Below are 19,741 nucleotides of genomic sequence, written 5' to 3' on the forward strand. Positions count from 1 at the left end.
CTTTGATTGTAACTATACATGTTATATTTATATTACTAATGAGACAGGTACTAGAAATATCTTAATATAATACTATTGAGGGCAGCACGTTGAACCAGGGGTTAGTGTATGTGCCTGCCTCACAATACGAAGGTACGGAGTAGTCCTGAGTTCAATCCCGGGCTCGGGATCTTTTCGTGTGGAGTTTGCATGATGTTTTCACCCCCATGCTTCACAGTAGTTATGGTTTTCTTGGGATGCAACTCAGTATTCTTCTTCCTCCAAACACAACGAGTTGAATTTATACCAAAATGGATACATGGATGATACAGCAGAGGATTGGGAGAATGTCATGTGGTCAGATGAAACCAAAATAGAACTTTTTGGTATAAACTCAACTTGTCGTGTTTGGAGGAAGAAGAATACTGAGTTGCATCCCAAGAACACCACACCTACTGTGAAGCATGGGGGTGGAAACATGCTTGGGGGCTGTTTTTCTGCTAAGGGGACAGGGCAATTGATCCGTGTTAAGGAAAGAATGAATGGGGCCATGTATCGTGTGATTTTGAGCCAAAACCTCCTTCCATCAGTGAGAGCTTCAAATGGTTGACTAAATACTTATTTTCCACCATCATTTACAAATAAATTCTTTAAAATTCCTACAATGTGAATTCCTGGATTTTTTTCACATTCTGTCTCTCACAGTTGAAGTGTACCTATGATGAAAATTACAGAACTCTGTCATCATTTTAAGTGGGAGAACTTGCACAATCAGTGGCTGACTAAATACTTTTTTGCCCCACTGTATCTGCACAAATTATACATACCTTTTTTTGATTTTCTAGTGTGGAATGTTAGAAAAGGTTTGATCAAGTGAAATTAGTCAAATAGAGAACATTGATGTGTGTGTAAAACACTGACCTGTTTATTATTAACCATTTGGAATGGATTTATGCCGTCTTTAGGTTGAAGTGGGGTGGTAATTGTTTTTCCGAAGTCACCCTGTGGTCACAATAACTCATTAAATTATGCTCATGACACAGTAAGTTGAATGATCCGGACACGTTTGTTAGTGGATACTTCCTAAATACGCTTTCTGATAATCCATCCATCCATTTCCTACCACTTGTCCCTTATGGGGTGGCGGGGGGTGCTGTAGCCTATCCCAGCTGCACATGGGCGGAAGGCGAGGTGCTTTCTGATAATACGCAACTATAATTATTTGATACTTGTTTTTAATTGACAAATGTGCTGTTCTAGACTGCAATGATGTTCAAGGACGTGTATTACATACGTGTAGCTTGAGTGCCATTGTGTGCTTAGCTGTTGTGTAGCCGCTGGCTCTATTATTGAACTGGCGGCCCGCGGGCCACATTCAACCCGCCAAAGCTTTTAATTTGGCCTGCCAATCATCGCTTGAATAGGCTCGATGAAACCATTCAAACTTGGGTTGATCATGAACGCAGTGCTACCACCACACAGCAGGGGGCAACAGCGAGGCATGTGTGTCACAATAAAGCAGCAGTGGGGCAAAAGAAGACTACTCATTCAACCCTGAAAAAAAAAATCTAAATAAATGGCAACAGTTGGACTTTTAACAACGACTGGACAACAATGTACGAATGTTCTGCCCTGAGCAAGGACCTTTTAAGCCACGGACACATTGATCCAGACAAGCAGCTACAATGGTAGAAATTCCAGCGTGCAAGCTTCATCACCAAACTTGGTCTAACATTTGTAAGTAGATATAATTTGTGCATAAAGATATTTTGTTTTGTATTGAAATTTCTGACTTTGTGATGTCTTTTGTATTTGTGTTCGTGTGGTTATTTGTCTGAGAGTAACTCTGAGCTTGTTTAGTACACGTAGCGTCATTGCCCAGTAGAGGGCAACAACGCTCCACCTTAGATTTAATTGTGATAAGTACCGTACATCGTGTGCAAGGTTTGGTGTGGGAAATTGTGTAATTTCTAAGTGTGTAAACTTTTGTTGTTATTGTGTGAATATGTTAACACTAAACATTCTTAAAATATACATACAGAGGACATTATTTATGTAAATTACACAAAGGACGTTATACATTTGTAATGTTTATTATGTTCAGTCTTACAAACTTATATGAAGAAAGAAGTGTAAAGAAATAAAACTGAAGAAGGCAAATAAATCAAAAGAAGGAACATCAATACTTAACAGAACGTATGTAGCATCTGTTTCTTCATGCAGTTAACTAGCTGCACATGCTGGAAACGAGTAGCGAGGGCAAAATAATGAATTTATTGACAGTGCAGTTTAAAGTCAATGTGTTAAGTAAACACAGTCTCAAAGGAATAAAACCTACGGAGGCACTTTCTACCGAAACAACCACATTTCAATGTCCGGCCCCTGAGCCCTTGGGCTCTTGAAACTGCGGCCCTCTTCATTATGTTGTTGAATAGCCCCGGCCTACCATGTGTACCTTTTGTAAAAGACTTGAAAAGAAAAGACTAACCTTGTGTGCTTATTTGAGGATATTCAGATGTTAACTGACTGCCCAGCTTTGCAAAAGTAAACACGCTGCGGGCCTGGATGTATCTGAGCTTGTATCGGTGATTTTAGATGCATATAATGCATTATAATGTATTTTTTCTGATATCGGACCAATATCTGATATCATCAGATCGAAACATGCCAAGTGTTTATACCAGGGATGGATATTTAACTTAATTTCCTTAACAGACTATACAGAAAATTTACAGTAAATTGATGCTAATTGGATAAGAGGATCTCTATGTGAATGTTCTGAACGCCTGTTTCCATGCCAATGTTGTATTGAGTCCACAGCACATTGGAACAAGTACACTCCAAGCAGGCACAAGACATTGATACAACGTTTATTATACATACATGTCCTTTAAAACCAACTTGAAACCACGTTGCAAAATAGTTGTATTTGTAAATTGAGACAACGTTGGTGTCTAAGGTTGGATCAATGTTGTTGGTTGGGAAATGACAACATTTCAAATGGTCAAATAAACATCACAACCTGACCTTGCATAAACGTTGTCAAGCTGCCTGTGGTTTCAATGTTGTAATTGTGTTGTAAAATACTGGTTGGAATATGACCAAAATTCAATGGTCGAATCAACGTCAGAACCCAACATTGATTAAATGTCATCAAAAACCATGTTTCTACGTTAGGTTTGAGTTACTCAACATCAGGACCTAATTCAACAAGTTGTTCAACGTTGTTTTAATTTCTTGTGTCTGCTGGACTACTGGTGGTATGCGTGCAGGCTCCATGAAGTGGTACTCAAGAACAGGCAACATTTTCAAATAAGTATACATATGAAATAAATATATGGTTTAAACTTAAACTTATCAACCAGAAGATGTACTGAAATTGAAAGCTTATTTGCCACAAAATTCACGTGGAACCTACTTCACCTGCCAGTTCATGCCACATACTGGAAGCTAAACCGCAGTGAGTGGGCGGAAGTCGGGAAAGCAATGGAGGTATTTGCATACCAAAAAGTTTTTTTTCTGGCACTACGTGGTGCAAAAAAGTTTGATGATTATTGCCATAGCTGTATTCGTAGTGTTGGGACTGTATCAACAGCGCCTCTGCTGGTTGCAGTCTAGTAGTACGCTCCCTTCTGACAATACTAAATCAATTAATCGACTTATTGATGTTAAGCTTTAATGTTTAATAACTTATTGGTTATATTAAAACATCCTTGACTGTATTATCATTGAAAGTATTTATTTGTTACTTATTTTAAACAAACCAAAAAAATCTTTGTTACGATTTCTTGCATTGGACCAGCGCAGAGGTACCTGATGATTTGCATTGTTTTGCACATAAAAAACAAAATGTTTCTTTCACCTGGAGCCACAATTGCAAAAATGATGCGTGTTCATGAATTGTGCAGCAAGACAGTCCTAAACCTTGCCCATGCAGCACCGCTTTGCATGGCAACAATGCAGCAATGTCCGAGATGTTGACAAGTGTCTATTGCCTATTATTCAAATGCACCGTGTTTTAAATTGTGTTAGGAGAAAGCGGACATAAAACAGAATATGTTGAAATAGTGTTTCTGGGTAGAATAAAATAAATGGTTATATTGTAATGGGTGACTGATGGATGGAAGTGTGTATTCAAAGGATGAGAAAATTTATTATAAATAAATATGGACTATTTAGTACATTTAAATGAGTGTATATTAATGTACAGTGACCAAGCACACAACTTGCATGAATTAGATAACATCCATTTTCTACCGCTTGTCCCTTTCGGGGTGGCGGGGGGGGGGGGGGGGGGGGGGGGGGGGTGCAGTTCTTCATTTAAATGTATGTTGCCTAATTGCTTTTCTAATGAAGGACACAAACTTCTGTGAACAAGATCTTTGCATAAATGCACAATTACAACACGCTATTAATTAACACCACTTGAAAAATATCATCAAAAGTGAAAAATGACAGCTAAAGATACATAAGGGAGCTTGTCAAAAAATGTTTTAATGTAATGTAAATTGATAAAAAATAAATTAAACTTTAATGTAAATCTATTTTTTCAAATTAAATTACATAATTATTAACATGTGTTTTCATGGGGTAGAGTTGCATCTTGACTCTTTCTTACAAGAATACTCCAAATATTGTTCTTGCAGTGGTGTTTAGAGCCCTTACAAATGGTAAAATGAATGCATTGCATCTCAGATGAACTATATATTAATAATGTAATCATGAATCTATACAATATACCTGCGTAAATGCACAATTGCAATCAGTAGTTTATTAATAATGCATGTAATTAATCATGAAAAGTGACGATACGTGACAGTAAAAGAGAAACATAAGGCAGAAGGGTACAGTTTTACAATCCTCCCTAACGATGCGTCCGCTGTTCATATGACAATCCGTGCGTAAAAGCCCATTTAAAAAAAAAGAAGTGCAATGATCCTACCTCGCTCATGGTGCGCCTTTTGGTGTGGAGGTGTGACGATCTTTCTGCAAGATTGCTTTCACAGAGAGTGACTCGCAGCGCGCAGGGAAGGTTTTATAAAGTCTTCAAGCCGACTCCTCCGTGGACTCACGTCAGCGATGAGCCAATAGCGGCGCCGTGGGCGAGCCGGGGTCTCCCTGAAGTTACCACCCCAGATGTTTCAACACGCTGGAAGCCCCTCCGTCATGGCGATCAACTTGAACAAAAAGGGGGAGAAGCACATTCATGTCGGAATGATTTCATAAGAGCGTCTGCACTCCCAAATTTGAGAGGGAAGCTGTTTATTCCTGCATTTGAAATAGTCCGTGAAGTACTCCTATGGCAGGGGTCGGGAACCTTTTGGGCTGAGAGAGCCATGAAAGCCAAATATTTTATAAATGTATTTCCGTGAGAGCCATATAATATTTTTTTTAACACTGAATAAAACTAAATGCGTGCATTTTTAAGTAAGACCAACATTTTTGGAGTAGTCTCTTGTTCTTTTTAATGACACTGGGTCCCATTCAGCAACCGTTCTTAAGAACAAATTTTGTTGTTAGGCTCACTTACGAAGTTTTTTGTATGGGATTTTGTGACGCTTGGTGGGCATCGGGGTGTGGATTGCGTTCTCTCGTTGGTGCAGTCAAAATGTAACAATGTGAAGGTAAGAATGATGATTTATTTCTAAGTACAAAAAAAATTACTACAAACAAAAACACTTGCACAAGGCACTACAGACAAAACAAACAGAACTAGCATGGGAGCTAGAAGGAACAAAATGCGCTAGCATGTGAACTAGGGACAAGCAAACAAAAGAATAGCATGGAAGCTAACGAATACGAAAAGTCTTTACCACAATGCGGGAATAGCGATGTCACCTGTTGCACGGGATAGCAAACTGAGAATCCGAGAGCGTGTAACGAAAAAGACAGGCTTAAGTAGAGTCAGAAACTAGGAGATAATCACAGAGCAGGTGCGTGAGAAAAACCGAAGGCAGGTGACACAAATACGTAACTATGACAACAGAAACAAAACAGGAAGTGCCACCAGGAACTAAGGACGTCAAATACTAAACAGGATGATAACAAAACAGAACAAAACCAGAACATGACATGATCCAAGTAGCGGATCATGACAGATTTGTTCTACGAGTGCTCCAGAGGACTCTTAGGGTGGCCTATTTGTTCTTAAGTGTGACAAGTTCCCTTACTTCTATTGCCTAATGTTAAATTGATATCATTCATAGATAGATAGATAGATAGATAGATAGATAAGCAGGCAGACTGGTAGGTAGGTAGGTATAGATAGATAGATAGATAGATAGATAGATAGATAGATAGATAGATAGATAGATAGATAGATAGATACACCCTGTTGCAACTCAACTTACACAATGGCAATGCTTTTGCCGCAGATTCGTGCTTTATGCTACCTCAGTGGTGCCCCCTTTCTGAAACTTACATTTTGACATTATGTATTTCCCCCGTGGCATAAGACAAATTTCTCTCCTGTAATCTTTTTGAGTTTCCTCCGTGTGTTTGATGTTCAGCTTCTCCACCGGAATTGTGCCCTTTTATGGGGAATTACGGGCGTTTACCAACGCAAATTACAGAATTAAGGGTGTTTACGTTTGCGTATTGTGGAAATAAGGGCGTGGTTATATGCACATAATGATAGACATGCACGTGCTAACCATTTGGCATTCAGCAACTTAAGAACAGCAGGTGGGAACAATTTGGCTGTTTAAGAACACGTCATGAATTTGAATGGACTCCTCCTAGGAAATCACTTAGGAAGAAAGATAAGAGGAAAATTTAGGAACTTATTGCTGAATGGGGCCCATTTTTATTCTTAAGCTAACTAATAATAAATAAAATACTTAGCATTAATGCTTCACGCTTGGCAGAGGGGTTAGTGCGTCTGCCTCACACTACGAAGTTCCTGCAGTCCTGGGTTCAAATCCAGGCTCGGGATCTTTCTGTGTGGAGTTTGCATGTTCTCCCCGTGAATGCGTGGGTTCCCTCCGGGTACTCCGGCTTCCTCCCACTTCCAAAAACATGCACCTGGGGATAGGTTGATTGGCAACACTAAATTGGCCCTAGTGTGTGAATGTGAGTGTGAATGTTGTCTGTCTATCTGTGTTGGCCCTGCGATGAGGTGGCGACTTGTCCAGGGTGTACTCCGCCTTCCGCCCGATTGTAGCTGAGATAGGCGCCAGCGCCCCCCCGCGACCCCAAAAGGGAATAAGCGGTAGGAAATGGATGGATGGATAATGCAACTTCTTTAACAGGTGGGGTAGAAAACGGATGGATGGATTAAAATGCATGAGAATGTTTTATATTTTGAACGTTATTTTCAAAATTGTGATTACCAGCGGAATTATTGATTACTTATCGTGTTAAGCAATGTCACCTAAGATTTATGTGAGAGCCTGTCATCAAAAGAGGCACATTTGGCTCAAGAGCCATTGGTTCCCTACCCGTGTCCTATGGGAATGCAGAGCAGCGCTCACAATCCAATGCAATTAAAACGTCACGTGATATAAGAAAACAAAAACAAAATGGGGCTTTTGCAATGCAGTTTTGACAATATGTTTACTACTGAGTGTCATCTTGTGCCTTAAAGCTAAAGCAGGAACAGGACCAGCCAGGTCCAAGTCCAAGCCATGTCCCCATGGACTCTTGATGGATGGAGGGAGTCGATTAGAAAAGAGGCCCGGCCAGCATGTCAACGTCTGACAAGCTGGATTTGCTCCAAATGTTGGCTGTGGGCTCTTCCTTTCTACAGAAATAGCCTTCAAAATCCTCCATGTACAATAAGTTAAAAGGACAGAAGTATGTTTTTTTTGGTTGTTGCTGCCAAATGGAGCAGATGGTCGCAGAGCTTCTATAGAGGCCTCGTCTGATCAGAACTGTGAAAACGTTCTCAATCTCTTAAAGGACACCTCCTATATATTAACTGCAAAAACAAAATAGTTGGACATTGCGTTAACAGGAAGTAAACATGGAGACTTGTCCTCATTGCACTGCTGTTAGAAGGACTCTGTCATAGTGTGGACTGTGGTGTGGTTTGTTTTCCCGTGGTGCAAAGTGATTGGACCGGACACGACGTGAAGGTAATGATATACTTAATTTTACTCAAAAAAAAAAAAAGGAACAAACAAAAAGTGCTCGCAGGGGAGGTACAAAAACTTGGGTCTAAAAACAAAAACTTGCACTAAGGCAAAACTATGAACATAAAACAAAAACTTGCACTATAGCATGAATAACAAAAAAAACTTACTTTGAACGAGACAAGGGGCATGGATCATTGGCATGGATAGTATGGGTTTGTAGAAGGTGATCGAGGGTGATGTCGCCAGCCTGAGTACCTGGCAACTGTGGCTTAAATAATGTTGTGGTGATTGGACAGGTGCGTGAGTCAAAACAAATCAGGAGCGTGACATGACAGGTGAAAATAATGGGTAACCCAGGAAACAAGACAAGGGAGTGAAAAAAGAAGGAACTAAAAAGAGACCAAAAAACAAACAGGACATAACTTAAACAAAACATGATCCCAGACATGACAGACTCTTAAGATCATTTGTGAGGTTCGGAATTCACTGATGTGCCTTCTGGGTCAGTGTTTCTTTAGCGAACGCCAAAAATAGATGTTTCTCAGTTGTGGTCCTCTTGTGCCGCAGTTGTACTCACTTGTAATACACTTTTCCACCACTTGTGGCAGTAATGACAATCTCAAACAAACAGAATAAGTCTGAAGCTATAGTCATAGAGAAGTTTCAGCACAAAAAATACGACTAATGGGGTGAAGCTTTATTTTCATTTGCACTTTTATGTACGGTTTAGATAAGAAATATCCATCCATTTATACATTTTCTACCGCTTGTCCCTATTCATTATTAATTTGGTTTATTTATTTCAGCACTAAATATTTTAACCCTGTATGAACATCCAGTCTTACTCGCTAGTGTTAGCTTTTAGCTAAAGATCAACATTGCTTTGTTTTCCAACCGTTGGAATGAAGGAAGTGAGTGCGAAGGACAGTGCAGAGAATCAATTAAATAAATAAATCATGAAAAACATAACCAACTTGACGAGGCAGTTCGAGCGTCTGCACCACACTGGAGCAAAGCCAGCTTCTGTGCCTGCCAAATACGTTAAAATAATATCCAAAGGGTTGACGTTTATCCATGAAAATATGAAAAAGCACATTAATGTAAATGTATGGTTTGTATGTAACTGACATTTGCCTCAGTTATTTATGAGTGCTTTCTTACGCAGAATATTTGGTCAGTACTTATTCCAAACAGCCTGACTGAAACCTAAGGTTTATGTGTTAAATATATAAAACGCAGAGTACCATTACATTTGACAAGGTGGCTAAACTAGGTAAGTTAGACATAATTATTGAATACAATTAGGATCAAGATTACTAATTCACTGTTAATATTTGAGAGGGCCCGAGCTCCTTTGTAGTGGAAAAGTTGGGCCCAAGGGTCAAAGAACCCACCTTCTAGTGCATTCCTCACATGTTCACAAGTTCTTGGAACTTACCTGTGCACAGTTTCCTCAAAGCTGATGACTTGCTCTTATTTATTATTATTGTTTCTGTTTTTAAAATACATAATTATTGACAAAAATGTTCTCTGACATTTATGGAACCAAATGCCACCAGACTGGACTGTCTCTTGTGTGGTATCGCCTCCGCACTCGAGACACTGTCCTACTACCTTTCAGGCTGAGAGACACATGGAACCCAAATATTTTCAAATGCAATTCCATGAGAGTCATATATTTTACTATATGTGAACAAGTCTAAACTTATTTTTCATGCACCGTATTTTCCAGACTATTAGGCGCACTTAAAATCCTTTGTCCTCAAAACTCAACAGTGCACCTTATAACCCGGTGCACCTAATGTACGGAATAAATCAGGTTTTGCTTACCGACCTCGAAGCTATTTAATGTGGTAGATGGTGTAATGCTAAGTGTGACCAGTAAATGGCATTCAAACATAAGGGAATACATGTAGACTGCAATATGATGGCAATATGACCCAAATAAATAACACCAACATTTTATTTGTTCCTGTGGGGGGAGATGTAGCCAGAGCTGCCTGCAGGAGCAAAAGTCACAGCCGCTGTCCATGGTGCTGAGGACGAGCACCATCGGGCAGGGGCGGAAAATGTGCTGACGGCGAACCACAGCTGGCAGGTGATTAGATTTCACAGGTGGTACGTGTTAATCTAATCATCTGTTGTCTTTAACAGTGAGTGGCCGGGTGCAGTAGAAGAAAGAAGTTTGGTGCGAAACTGGAAAGTCCTGGAAGAGAGTATATCATTTGATGGTTGTGTTGAAAAATATTAAATCTATTGTCAAGTCTGTACGCTTGGATACTTTGACGTGCATATCCGTGGAACCACAAGACAGTTCCATTGAAAATATAAAATAATACACACGCCAATTCAAAATCCTTTAAAATGTTTTAGTACAACTTTGGTAAGCTATGAAGCCGCACCGCTTAATGGATTGTCGGTGCGTTAAACATACAAGTATTATTATGGTGTGTGTAAATAAGGTGAGACATTATCTGCCGTTTTGTTTCATAATATAATGCAAAAGCAATTTGTCTTACACTCTGGTACCTGCTGATCTGTATTAGGGATCTGCATAAGTGCTGAAAAATTGTGTGCTTCCACCTTTGAAGTCCATGACAACACCGTAGTCGATAAGCTTCTTCTTTTTCTCTATCTTCTTGTTGTGGGATGTTCATCCTCCGCTGTTGCCATTTCTAATATAAAGTAGTGTAAAGTTCTTACTTATATCTGTCAGTAAACTCACCATGAAAGCGCTAAAACCTACCGGTGTAGTGAGTTTACATTATTCACCAAAGGAACTTTAGTTATTAGAGTTCCGATCGGACGGTTCTTCACGAGACACATTTCCGGTGTTGTTTGTGGATGAGAAAATGCTTCTCCGTTATTGATTTAAGTAAAGTCTGAGTGTCATTAAAACATCTTTTGACACTTCTTCCACTCCCGTCCTTGCACACTACACCGCTACAACATACATGATGGGGAGAAGATGCTGCCGAAGGTCAGCCGCGTTAATAAGACCGCCTACAAAACGGTGCATCTGTAAGCGATTTTTGAAAGTGGCTTGAATATGATCTGTAAAACAATCAATGCAACATTTTGACCAAAGAACCACCATGACATGTTATGTATACCACAAGTTTTTAATTTAGAAAAAAAAAAAAATGGTATGACTCCTTTAATGCACCCTATTTCTGTGCGCCTTACATGTGAAAAAAGATTGAAAATAGACCATTCATCGGCAATCCGCCTTATAATCCATTGCGCCCTATGGTCCGTAATATACGGTATATTGAAGCAGACCGATAATGCGTAGAATACTTCTTATTTCATGGCGACTTGTTTCAAAATGTCGCTTTACGTTTGGCCGTTTCATTAAGAAAATGTTGTCATTGTATATTAGACACGCCACAAAGGCAAATTACTCTGATATTCGTCCTAGATTGTACAATACTCATCTCTTATTGTTTTCACCAACTTCTTTTTAAAAGGCTTTTTTTTTTTTCTTTTTTTTTTTTTTGTCCTGTCCAGCTTCTCAGGCAAATCATATAGTTGATGTAAATGCCCAAATCGGCTGTTCAGATTTACTTTACAAAAGAGAAGTGTAAGATACTTCTCTTGTTGTCTTATTTGAATGTGACTTTATTAAATGTATTTATATTATCATTTGGTGCAGCCGGGCCGGAGCAGGAGGGGATAGAAAGAGAAAAAAAGGAAGACAGAGGGGGAAATTGTGGGGATAAGAGGGGGATTAGACAGAGAGGCAAAAACAACAACAGCAAATACAACAATAACAACAACAACAATAGAACAACACCAGCACATACATAATATGTACAAATATGATCGTAAAAGTGATAGCAAATAAGCAGTTAGTGAAATAAATAATATCGTAATGACAATGAGCATTTTTACACTAAAACTGGAGCAATACAAATACCAATAGAAAAAGTGCTATTGATCATGAACAAAACCAATAGATTATCTCTATTATCAACAATAAAGTTGTTCAAATGCAACAATACGTATACATAATGATAGCTAGAAAAATAATAAAAAAAATAAAAAATAAAAAGAAATAAAGAAAAAAGAAAAAAAAGAAAAGAAAAAAGAAGAAAAAGAAAAAAGAAGAAGGAATACCGAAAGATGAAAGGGAAGAGAGAGAGGCAACCTATATTAATCTTGTAGATTGTTATAGTAACAATGGTTTAAGCTCTGTCAATATGCCTTGTGTTACCCAGTTTACCCTAGGGCAACAGCATTGATATATGTTTGATGAAACATGATTATGTGCATGAGTGCATGTATGTATATGTACTTGTATATGAACACAATGTGTATATGAATGTTTGTACAGTAAATGTATATGTACAGTATATGTATGTTTGTTTGTACAGTAAATGTATATGTACAGTATATGTAGGTTCGTACCGTGAATGTGCGCGTGGATGGACGGATTTGGAGTATGTAGGTATGTAATGTATTTGTGTATGTATGTGGGAGCGTAGGTACCAATGTATGGGCGTTTGTATGTATGAGTAACGGTGTGTGTTGTGTTAGTATATGTGTGTTTGTATTTACAATATATTTGACCCCTAGTGTGCGTGGGAGCCAGAGTGCGGACCCAGCCGCCCAGAGAGCCCAACCCAAACAGCAGGTGTGGCGCCCAGGGAACCAGGGACCACCCGCCCCACGCAGCCAGGCCAGCCAGCGGCGGGAACCAGAGAGCCCGGCCCATTGCGCCGCCCGGAAGAGCCGGCAGCAGGCCGCAGACAGACGCGCCCGGCAGAGGACAGGGCACCAGAGAAACAGCGGACGGCCAGACCCCAAACCAGCGAGAAAGAACCCCCCACACGGGCAGAAAGACGGGACGCCCCGCCCGGGAGAACCCATAGACTCCCTGCAGCCGGACGGGAAGACCGCCCGCGCCCCACCAGCACCCGGGACCCCCCGAGCCCACCCCCACCCCCGGGGAGCACGGCGCGGCCCACACCAGGCCACCCCACCCGAGCCGGCCGCCACAGGACCACCCAGCGCTGGGCCGCAGGGACCACCCACCCCACCCGCAGGGACCCCAACGATGGAGATGGAACAACCAGCAACCGCCCTGTCGAAGTCCCCCCCTGAGGGAGGGGAGAAAAGGAAAAAAATAAAAATAAATAAAAAAATAACAAAATAAATACATTAAATTTTATATATATATATATATATATATATACATATATATAGGTGTGGGAAAAATCACAAGACCACCTCATATAAACCATTGTATGTGAATGCTTCCATTATAATCTCCTGATGATTGAGGGAACCCCTCATGAAACAGTTCTGTAGAGATGAAGTAGTCTTGTGATTTTTCCCACACCTACATATTGCGCTCTACCACGGTATCGAGCACTATTCTCTGGATAATCCAATCAAGATATATATATATATATATATATATATATATATATATATATATATATATATATATATATATATATATATATATATATATATATATATATATAGAAAGTAGGTCAAAGTGGACCTTTCAAACAACAGGCATGCGCTAGCACTGTGACGTCACACGCAGCGTTAAACTGTCATGAGGGCGGTTCTCCTGTCTTTTTTTTCCCTTTTGTGTCACTGGTCGTCAGTTGCAGGTGTGCTGTCAGCCATCCAAGCCCACCTGCACCTAATCAACGATCTGACTTAAGCCCTGGATCTCCACCCAGCCAGTGCCAGTTCGTCTGTTGCCTGTGGTACACTCTAACCTGAACGCTATCATTTTGACCTTTGTCCTGAACCTTTTTTTTGATTCCTGTTTTTTGTATTTCCTCAGATGCTGAAGAGACTTTTGACCCCGTCTTCCTGGAGCTGAATTTTTTGTTACTCTTATTTTCTCCAGTGATTTTTTTGTTATTAAATAGACTTTTTACTAATCCGCAATTGGATTCCTTTTTGAGACCGTAACAGAACGAACTGGCCAGCATGAATCCAGCGGATGTTCCCCTTGATGAGGACACACCCGCGGCAATCAGGGAAGCCGTTTCGCAGCAAGGAGTCCTTCTTGGCCAGCCTGAGCAGACACTACGCCATCTTGTCCAAGGAAATCAGGATCTAGTCTCACAGATGACTCAATTAATGAATCAGATATCGATTTTGACTAATCAACTCTCACCCACAGCCTCGGCCCAGTCACCAATGACCCCTGCCACACCACACGCCTCTGCCACTACTCCTGAAGTTCCCGTGCCAAACCCTGAACCTTTTAATGGGAACCTGAGCAGCTGTCGAGGCTTTCTTCTGCAGTGCTCCAATGTTTTTCTACTCAGACCTACGACCTTTTCCACAGATAAGTCAAAATTTTTGTTTATGGTTGGGTTACTGCGTGGCAGGGCCTTAACATGGGCAGAGGCAGAAGACTCCAAGAACTCACTGGCACTCAGAAGATTTAGTGACTTTATTGAGCGGTTCCGGCAAGTGTTTAACCACCCAAATGATGCTGGCAGTGCAGCTAAGCGTCTCCTAACTCTGCAACTGGGATGTCGTAGTGCTGCAGATTACTCTGTAGAATTTCAAACCTTGGCAGCAGATTCAGGATGGAACGACAAGGCGCTTATTGAAATTTTTTGTAAGGGTCTTAACGAACAAATAAAGGATGATTTGGCTTGCAGAGACGAAGAAACAAATTTGAGTTCACTCATCTCATTGGTTATTCGTATAGACAACCGTTTACGTGAGCGCCGCCGGGAAAAGCTTGGTCGACCTAAAATCCCTCAAACTATTCTCAGGCAAGCAATTGACACCGCAGAAATTCCCCGTCCTAGCCCTCCTGCAGATACTGAAGAACCCATGTAGTTGGGCAGAGCACACATGACCCTTGAGGAACGGCAGCAACGCATGAGGCTAGGTCAGTGCCTATATTGCGGGAAATCGGGTAATCTAATTTCTTCTTGTCCAGTTACGCCAAAAGACCGGACTCACCAATAGTCCTGGGAGTATTGGTGAGTCGTCCTGACATATTATCTAGTCCCAGGTTGTTACTTCCGGCTACCCTTAGTTTTGGTCAAGTTTCCCTACCCCTGTCGGCTTTGATCGATTCTGGTGCGGAGGATAACTTTTTAGATTTTGCCCTAGTTAAACATTCCAACATCCCTGTTCAGGCACTTAAAGCCCCCATTAAAGCTAACACTTTAAATGGGCAACTCTTGGCTAATATTACTCACTGTACTGTCCCGCTTACACTTTGCCTCTCTGGAAACCACCATGAAGAGATTCAGTTTAAGTTAATATCTTCTCCTCACACACTTGTGCTGGGACATCCTTGGTTACGTTTACACAATCCCACCATTGATTGGCTACATGGTAGAATCACAGGTTGGAGTGAAGATTGTCATAATAATTGCCTTCGCTCTGGCTTGGTGCCCATTAAGGGTGCACCGTCTGATCCTCTGGAAATCTCCGATCTTTCGAACATCCCTACTTGTTATCATGATCTGGCAGAGGTTTTCAGTAAAGATAAAGCCTTATCTCTTCCTCCTCATCGTCCGTATGATTGCGCAATCGAGCTCCTTCCTGGTGCCACCTTGCCCTCTTGCTGCTTGTTCAATTTGTCACGCCCAGAGAGAGAAGCGATGGAAAAATATCTAAATGAATCCTTATCAGCAGGCTTGATCCGTCAATCTTCTTCCCCTATCGGTGCGGGATTTTTTTTTTGTTGAAAAGAAAGATAAATCCTTACGTCCCTGTATAGATTAACGTGGCCTGAATAACATTACTATCAAAAATAAATATCCACTATCTTTGCTTACTGCAGCTTTTGATCCATTACAGGGATCTGTCATTTTCACAAAGTTAGATCTGCGCAATGCTTACCACCTTGTACATATTAGAGAAGGGGACGAGTGGAAGACAGCTTTTAACACCCCCATAGGACATTTTGAATATCTGGTCATGCCTTTTGGTCTTACTAACGCCCCAGCCGTTTTTCAAGCACTTAATGATGTTTTGAGAGACTTTCTAAACCATTTTGTTTTCGTTTATCTCGACGATATTCTAATTGTCTCCCAGTCCCCAGCTGAACATATCAAACACGTCCGTCTAGTTTTACAAAGACTTTTGGAGAACAAATTGTATGTCAAGGCGGAGAAATGTGATTTTCACCGTGACTCTGTGTCCTTTTTGGGGTTTATTATTGAGGCTGGACAAGTGAGACCCGACCCCCAAAAAATAAAGGCAGTTTTAGAATGGCCACAGCCAACAAGTCGTCGGAAGCTCCAACAGTTCCTGTGTTTTGCAAATTTTTATCGGCGCTTTATCCGCAACTTCAGCTCAATTGCCCAACCCCTTTGCCGTCCAACATCATCATCAACTCCCTTTTCTTGGACTGAGGAGGCTGAGTCGGCATTCAGAAAACTAAAGGACTTTTTCACTACCGCACCAATTTTAATGCAACCGGACCAAACTCGTCAGTTCATTGTAGAGGTGCATGCCTCTGACTCTGGAGTCGAGGCAGTGTTATCTCAACGGTCTAGCTCTGATGACAAGCTCCACCTATGCGCTTTCTATTCTCATCGTTTATCATAGACTGAAAGGAATTATGATGTAGGGAATCGGGAGCTTTTGGCAATCAAATTGGCACTAGAGGAATGGAGACACTGGCTTGAAGGAGCTGAAAAGCAATTTATCGTCTGGACTGACCATAAAAATCTTTCCTACATTCAAACTGCCAAAAGACTCAATTCACGCCAAGCCCGGTGGGCATTGTTTTTCAGCAGATTCGATTTTGTCCTGACTTATCGGCCAGGCTCCAGGAACACTAAGGCAGATGCCCTCTCTCGCCAATTCACCTGCTCTGACACCCCCTCTGACCCAGTGACCATTCTCCCTTCCACTCGCATTGTGGCAGCTGTTACTTGGGAAATCTAAGCAAAGGTCAAGGAGGCTCAACGCACATATCCTGATCCAGGTAATGGACCCAATAACCGCCTCTATGTGCCTAACTCTGTCCGTTCTCAAGTGTTGCAATGGATCCACACTGCTCGATTTTCCTGCCACCCTGGAGTCACTCACACACTCAACCTGCTCAAACGTAGGTTTTGGTGGCCTTCAATGGATGCTGACACACGGAAGTATGTCCTTGCCTGCTCTGTCTGCGCCCAAAACAAGTCTTCACACCGTCCACCCTCTGCACTTCTCCAGCCGCTCCCTGTACCCTCTCGACCATGTTCTCATATTTCTATGGACTTTGTCACAGGACTGCCCCTCTCCCAAGGTAATACAGTAATACTCACCATAATTGACCGTTTTTCCAAGGCCTGTCATTTTGTGGCTCTACCCAAACTACCGACAGCTTTAGAAACTGCAAATCTCCTTGTAAATCATGTCTTTCGTTTACATGGACTGCCTATGGACATTGTCTCAGACCGTGGACCTCAGTTCCCCTCTCAAGTATGGCGGCTGTTCTGTAAGTCAATTGGAGCTACAGTCTTTCTTCTGGTTTTCACCCCCAAACTAATGGCCAGACAGAGCGGACAAACCAGGCGTTGGAAACCACACTAAGATGCGTGGCAGCAGACAACCCAACCCAATGGAGCACCCATCTTTCCTGGGTCGAGTATGCCCATAATTCACAATTGAGTTCTGCTACTGGATTAACCCCCTTTGAAGCCTCTGTTGGCTATCAACCACCACTTTTCTCCCGGAGCAGGAACAGGAGTTGGCTATGCCATCCGTCCAACATCATCTGCGTCGATGTAAGAAGATATGGAAGGACACACGAGCTGCCCTCTTACGTACGGCCGAACGCAACAAGATGGTGGCCGATCGTCGCAGAGTTCCTGCTCCAGCCTATCAACCAGGACAATTGGTCTGGTTATCATCCCGGAACATCCCCCTAAAGACTGAGGCTCGTAAACTGTCTCCACGTTTTATTGGTCCTTTTCCTGTCGACGTTATTGTCAACCCTACAACCGTTAACCACGCTATACTGTTGGATAAGCTCCGAGCAATCGGATTCGACGAAACCTCATCAAGCTGGATGCAATCTTACTTGGAGGGGAGGAAACAGGTGGTAGAGGCGAACGGCACCATGTCCCCTCCCCTCTCAGTAAGCTGTGGAGTCCCCCAAGGCAGTATACTAGGACCTTTACTGTTCCTAATATACGTGAATGACATGCCATCAGCATGCCACTGTGAATTGTTCCTGTTTGTGGATGACTCGGCCCTGCTGGTATCCGGCAAGGACAAGTCACAGGTGGAACAAATCCTCATTGCTGAACTCCTCAATATTTGCACCTGGCTCGCTGACAACAAGCTATCCATACACTTAGGTAAAACGGAATCCATCCTATTTGGGTCCCATATCAAACTTAAGAAGGTCAGTGACTTCACTATAAAAGTGGGTGACATTGTTATCACCAGGAAGGATGAGATCACCTACCTAGGTTCCATTCTAGAGGCTAATCTTTCCTGTGATAAAATGGCAACAAGGTGATCAAAAAGGTCAACCAAAGAACGAGATTCCTCTACAGAATGTCCTCTCTGGTCAACAAAAGCACCTTGAGGATTCTAGCGGGAACTCTCATTCAACCCTTCTTCAATTACGCTTGCACCTCCTGGTACCCCAGCACCTCCAGAACCCTCAAATCTAGACTCCAAACATCCCAGAATAAACTAATCCGGTTACTTTTAGACCTCCACCCCAGATCACACCTCAATCCAACCCACTTCTCCAAAGTGGGCTGGCTCAGGGTGGAGGACAGAGTAAAACAACTTGCACTGAGCCTAGTCTATAAAATCCGCTACACCTCCTTGATACCGAAGTACATGTCAAATTACTTCCTTAACGTAAATGACCGCCATAACCACAACACCAGGGGGAGCTCCACAAACCACGTTAAACCCAGATTTCGATCTAACAAAGGTCTTAACTCATTCTCTTTCTATGCCACATCAATGTGGAATGCACTCCCAACAGGTATAAAAGTAAGTGCATCTCTATATTCCTTCAAAACCGCTCTAAAACAACACCTCCAGGCAACTTCAACACTTTACTAATACCTTCCTCCATTCACATCCCATCTCCCCGGATTATAAACAACTCAAATGTACTTCTAATGTATATACTTGTTCTTATGCTATGTGAACTCACTATGTTCTCTGTTGGCTGTACATATTCTACTAAGTCACACCTACACTGTTTCAATGTCCACATTTCTCTGTTGATGCAATTGTTGATGACTGAAGTTCTGATATCAACCAAAGCTCCTCATTCCACCCCCCGGATTGTAAATAATGTAAATAATTCAATGTACATACTATGATGATTAACTTGTGTGATGACTGTATTATGTTGATAGTATATATTTGTACCATGAATTGATTAACGTGGACCCCGACTTAAACAAGTTGAAAAACTTATTCGGGTGTTACCATTTAGTGGTCAATTGTACGGAATATGTACTGAACTGTGCAATCTACTAATAAAAGTATCAATCAATCAATCAATCAATCCGTCTAAAGCTGCCCTCTTCTGAGGACACATCCTGTTTTTCATGTTTCCCAGCTCAAACCGATGACCGTCAGCACTAAGTGCCCTCCAGCCAACCCCCCTCCGCCCCCTCGGATCATTGACGCGCCTGCCTACACTGTTCGCCGACTGCTCGATGTGCGCAGACGCGGTCGGGGTCTGCAATACCTGGTGGATTGGGAAGGGTATG

At 41.7% G+C, this 19,741-nt stretch overlaps 2 protein-coding genes across 2 annotated transcripts in view; one reads left to right on the forward strand and one right to left on the reverse strand.

The window, feature by feature from the left end:
• pcp4b (Purkinje cell protein 4b) overlaps positions 1-5,132 on the reverse strand; it is a 76,537-nt gene extending 71,405 nt beyond the window's left edge. Inside the window, exon 1 of the mRNA XM_061878385.1 lies at positions 4,922-5,132. Coding sequence (XP_061734369.1) covers positions 4,922-4,930 — 9 coding nt within the window. The 5' untranslated portion in view covers positions 4,931-5,132. The remainder of the gene's footprint in view (positions 1-4,921) is intronic.
• LOC133537361 (basic salivary proline-rich protein 4-like) lies at positions 1,512-13,192 on the forward strand. Its single transcript, XM_061878384.1, has 2 exons — positions 1,512-1,716; positions 12,633-13,192. Exons 1-2 carry the CDS (start codon positions 1,665-1,667, stop codon positions 12,926-12,928), a joined length of 348 nt encoding a protein of 115 aa, XP_061734368.1. The 5' UTR covers positions 1,512-1,664; the 3' UTR covers positions 12,929-13,192.
• The last annotated feature ends 6,549 nt before the right edge of the window (positions 13,193-19,741 follow it).

Source organism: Nerophis ophidion, linkage group LG18 (genome assembly GCF_033978795.1).
Source record: "Nerophis ophidion isolate RoL-2023_Sa linkage group LG18, RoL_Noph_v1.0, whole genome shotgun sequence".
In the NCBI taxonomy this organism is placed as follows: Eukaryota; Metazoa; Chordata; class Actinopteri; order Syngnathiformes; family Syngnathidae; genus Nerophis; species Nerophis ophidion.

Excerpts from the sequence above, each read along its gene's own strand:
- LOC133537361 (XM_061878384.1), top strand. The coding sequence starts at position 1,665 with ATGGTAGAAATTCCAGCGTGCAAGCTTCATCACCAAACTTGGTCTAAC. Across the intron at positions 1,717-12,632 it reads CCAAACTTGGTCTAACATTT|TGTGCGTGGGAGCCAGAGTG; the intron begins GTAAGTAGATAT and ends TTTGACCCCTAG.